Below are 4,741 nucleotides of genomic sequence, written 5' to 3' on the forward strand. Positions count from 1 at the left end.
TTATGCTCCAATCCTTCGGAGGTCATGCTATCCCGACTGGGCACTATCCTTAGAGGACAGACACTTATAAAGTACTTTGTGTTGTGATTTATGTGTCTGATCAAAAGGTCATAATGCCAAGGTCATCTATCTTCACTGGAGCATAACATTCAACCTTAAGACTCGTCCAAACCACCCATCTATCCCTATGCTCCAGCTTCACTCACATGATCTCTCATGAACTCATCCCTATAAATTACACAAACAGCATGCTGCAGATGCCTAGGAAAGTGCACCTATATGACATTATATACCTAGATGAATCCAAGAACATTCCCAAATTCATCCTCTAAAAACACAACATAGTGTAGTTTCAATCTCACGATAGTCACTCATAAGATTGAAAACCATAAACTCCATCACGCAAGCTACTATGACATCCCCACTTTCGTCATCAACGCCCAACAGTGGGTGTAGACCATAGTATAAAAATATGCTCTCACACATACAAATGCACACACTCACACATACTTGAGCATCCATTTATACAAAGTCTTCGTACTGAGTTTCTGTCGGCACTCCGGAGGTGAAGGGCAAACTCAGCCATGACGAAGGCTAGCACTAAAGGAGAAGGCTAATCAAAAAGTAGTCCAAATCTCTTCATTCATGCTACAACTGCTTGTGAAGTCTAAACGATTTCATTTTAGTCTCTCCAAAACCAGGATCTAAATCTAGCTGATAGGGCAACACACCTATATGACATTGCCTGGAACAGCAAACATGTGAGTGCCAAGATGCTCTTGCACAGATCAGTGGTGTGCTGAACCATCTCAGGAAATCTGGTAAAGTAGTGCATAGGGCATGAATTATTCTCAGAGCAAGAGCATTCCATGAGAGGATGCTGCAAAGTTTAATGGCTAAGCATACAGCAATTGGAGGCTCAGATTGAATTAAGTTTTCCTTACAGGAGCAGTCCATGAAATTTCAAGTATATGGTTTAAATTTGATCGTAAGATGTGATGATGATATCAGAAACACTTCAATCTTTGAGGGGTTAATGTGCCAAAGCAATAGAGATCAATAAGAGCTTTGCAGAAATAGGTCACACCACATAATTCACCCCGTCGAGGGGTCAATGCAGCATGTAAAGTGAATTGTAAGGGAGGGACTCCAGTGAAATTTGCCACATTATTAAAGGCTAAACCTATGTTGTGCGAGCATCAGTAATGTGTGATATTTAGGGCACTACCTGCCCAAAGGCAACCCCTCAGATCTGTCAACATTTACTTCTAGTCATATTGATAGAATGTCTAAACTTGATCCTGCACAATCTTTGGGCATCCATACATTGTCTCTGATCTCGATTTGTGTACCTCTACTTTGCTCCTGTGAATCCTCCAATGCACTTGGATCATTTTGATTTCCATCAAGAATCTGGTTACTGTTTTCAGGCATGAGGCTCAGGCTTCAAATTTTTGGACCCTGAAGAGCATATCATCGCGATGGTGATACAAATTTATTAACCTATCTTTTCACAGTGACCCCAAGCAGTGTTAATTGTCCAGTCCACAGTAACCACAGAAATTGGAAGAATTGTGCTTACATAGCAGGAAAGCCTCATTTGATTAGAAGGATCTATTGAAAGAGCACTTGATGCCTTAATGACATTAGTTCAAGCAGAGGTTTTGTTTGCCATAGCGTGATTGCAACTACGAGGCACACAAGGCATCTGGCATGTCCTCCAGCATTGACTCAAATATCACGTCCAAGTGCAGTACATGCCCTCCCTCTTTCAATATGTTGCCTAATCTCTGCAGCTTGGCATAAATCTTGCCACGTTGTTCGTGGCATTTGCCTCCCATCATGAAATCGTGCATTTTCTTGTTAACCTCTATCCAGGCCTTCCCAGGTTTCTTCCACGCACCTGCATTTCTTCTCATTTCATTTACTTTAGTAGCATCCTCCCACATGTGAGCGTCAGCATACAAGCTTGACATGAGCATATAGCCAGTTGCATCGGTGGGATCCAATTGAACAACTTGAGCAAAGCATCGCAGTCCACGCTCAATGTTGCCATGTGTTCTGCAGCTCGTGAGCAAAGACTTCCACACAATAAGGTCTGGTGAAAGTGGCATGATTTCAAGAAAGCGTTCAGCCTCCTTTAGGCGCCCTGTGCGGCCCAGAAGGTCAACCATGCAGCTGTAGTGCTCAAGTGCCGGCCGAATGCCATAATCCACGCTCATTGATTTGAAGTACCATTGGCCTTCATCTACAAGGCCAGCATGACTGCAGGCTGCAAGTATACTAGTAAAAATCACATCATTTGGCTCCAATCCTCCCTGTCGCATGTCTTCAAGAAATTGTGTCACTTTTCTATAACTGCCAGCCTGGGCATATCCTGCAATCACTGCGCCCCATGAAATTAAATCTCTTTTTGCCAATTGGATAAACACTTGGAATGCCTCATCTGGGATCCCACACTTGGCATACATATAAACCAGAGCATTCCCAATTTCCATGTCAGATTGGAGGCCACGTCTCATGATCTGTTCATGTATCAGTCTCCCCTGAGCTAAGGCTCCTACATTGCTACATGCTTTAAGAGTACACAAAAATGTAACTTTGCTTGGCTTGGATCCCTCCTCTTGCATTCTCTCAAAAAGTTCAAGGGCATGAAGGCAATTTCCATGCTCACCATATCCTGCAATGATAGCACTCCATGACACCGCATCTCGATTATGCAATCCATTAAAGACTTTGTATGCCTCTTCCAAGCTCCCACATTTGGCATACATGTCAACAAGTGTGTTTCCAATCGCCAAATTTGATTCAAATCCACTTGTGACTACCTTCTCATGTATCGATCTCCCCTCTCCTATGGCTCCTAAGATACTACACGCCTTCAAGGTGGACAAACAGGCTACCCTGTCTGGCTTTAAGCCTTCTTCTTGCATCTTCTCAAATAACTCAAGAGCAGAAAGACCGTGCCCCTGCTGGACATATCCTGCTATCATTGCACCCCATGACACAATATCCCGATCTGGCAACTTTGAAAATAATTTGTATGCCTCATCTAAACTCCTGCATGTGGCATACATGTGGACAAGGGCGCTCCCAATAAGTAAGTCTGATCCTAGTCCACGCCTGATGATGTGGTCGTGTATCAACCTGCCCTGCGATGTATGTTCTAAGCTGCTACAGGCTTTTAACATGCTCAAAAAAGTGACTCTGTCTGGTCTTATGCCCGCTTGCTGCATCTTATAATACAATTCAAAAGCAGTCTTACCATCTCCGAGCTTAACATGACCTGAAATAATTGCATTCCAAGTATACAAAGTTGGTTTTGAAACCTTGGAAAATATTAGGTTTGCTTCCGACAAGCTCCCGCACAACGCGAAGAGACGAACAAGGTGGTCTCCCCAAAACGCAATCGAATCAAGTCCATTACGTGCCAGTAAGGAATGTAATCGCCTGCCAGCTGCCAGATCCTTCTTTTTGGTGTATATCCCCAGAAGACGGAAAATAGTGTCGCGACATATAGGGACCCCTTCCTCTGATATCTGGTGCATGCCCATGATTGCCTCGTCCAGAGGCTTCTCCTTACTCCCTCCGCCCAAGTCTCGAACAGATTCCACAGTTCCACCATAAGCCGACATTCTATGTATTCGTGATCGTGTGAGCGTTAAAAGTGTAATCGTCATTCCTTCTCAACTCCAAAGGCAAAGCGTCTAAAAACTTGTGCAAGCCCATCACGATCCCGTGGCACATTAGCGACATCAGACACGCTTAAGGATAATTCACAGGATGTGCGCTCAATAGATGTGATATTGTGTTCTATAAATCCGTGAAAGCGTGTGGGTGGCATATGCAAGAGAAGCATGACGGATAAGCCATTCAAAGAAGCGCTTTCTCGCATATATGTAAGCATGATGAGCAGCTCAGGAGCTACAACCACCATCAAAAGACCAAACAAGCAACTACAATCGCAAAAGAACATCCTAAAGACCGCCATGGTGATTGTTTTTCAATGGGCAGTGCCTCAACCGAGATGACAGCACTTAATTGAGTCAGCAACTCAGTCACACACATGCATTTGAACTAGATCGATCCGCGGTAGGCAGACGACAGTGAGGACTAATTCTTATTTTTTTTGTTAATTTGTTTGGGTAATTTCAGTTTTTTTTTTGGTACTGTAGTCTGTAGTCTGTTTCCACAATAGACGAAAGAACGAAAGATTTCTCTAAAAATAATGAATTGCATAGCAATGAATTATGGAATTCAGACATAATTTAATCACAATAAGCTTTAAAGAAAGTGAAGATAAAGATTGATTGTTTGTATGATCATCTATTGAATAATAGAGCAAAAACGGAAGATTTTATTTTAAAAAGAGCTGCATAGCAATGAATTATGTAGGTCAGTTAAAGTAGAAAGTGTGAAAAGTCACCGAAATTGTTGATATCGAGTCAATGTATTTGTAAAAAGTATCTGAAACGGTGTAACAAATATATAGGCTCGATTCGAGCTCTCTCAAAAATGCAATCAAATAATTTTCCACTTCAAGTAGTAATACTTCCTAAGGCTTGTTGGGTTTCCTTTTCTGTTATTGTATCCCCTAAAGATTGATGTTGTTCCTAGGCGTAGAATATGTTGGTGCTCCAAGATATTTGCCTCCTTTTTGCTTGCTGTCGATGCTATTATCTCCATCTTGAAGTGGCTTTCAAATGCGGCATACCTGAGTACATCATCGGTCATTTTATTT

The 4,741-nt window shown here is 42.4% G+C and overlaps 1 protein-coding gene across 1 annotated transcript; it reads right to left on the reverse strand.

Moving 5' to 3' along the window:
• Positions 1–1,050: 1,050 nt before the first annotated feature.
• Positions 1,051–3,948, reverse strand: LOC147891546 (putative pentatricopeptide repeat-containing protein At3g15130). The gene has a single exon (XM_087388738.1). The coding sequence runs from the start codon at positions 3,678–3,680 to the stop codon at positions 1,689–1,691; it is 1,992 nt and encodes a 663-aa protein (XP_087244864.1). The 5' UTR covers positions 3,681–3,948; the 3' UTR covers positions 1,051–1,688.
• Positions 3,949–4,741: the final 793 nt, after the last annotated feature.

Source organism: Dipteris shenzhenensis, chromosome 17 (assembly GCF_047967505.1).
Source record: "Dipteris shenzhenensis isolate YYH24624 ecotype China chromosome 17, Dip_SZ_1.0, whole genome shotgun sequence".
NCBI classification, from domain to species: domain Eukaryota; kingdom Viridiplantae; phylum Streptophyta; class Polypodiopsida; order Gleicheniales; family Dipteridaceae; genus Dipteris; species Dipteris shenzhenensis.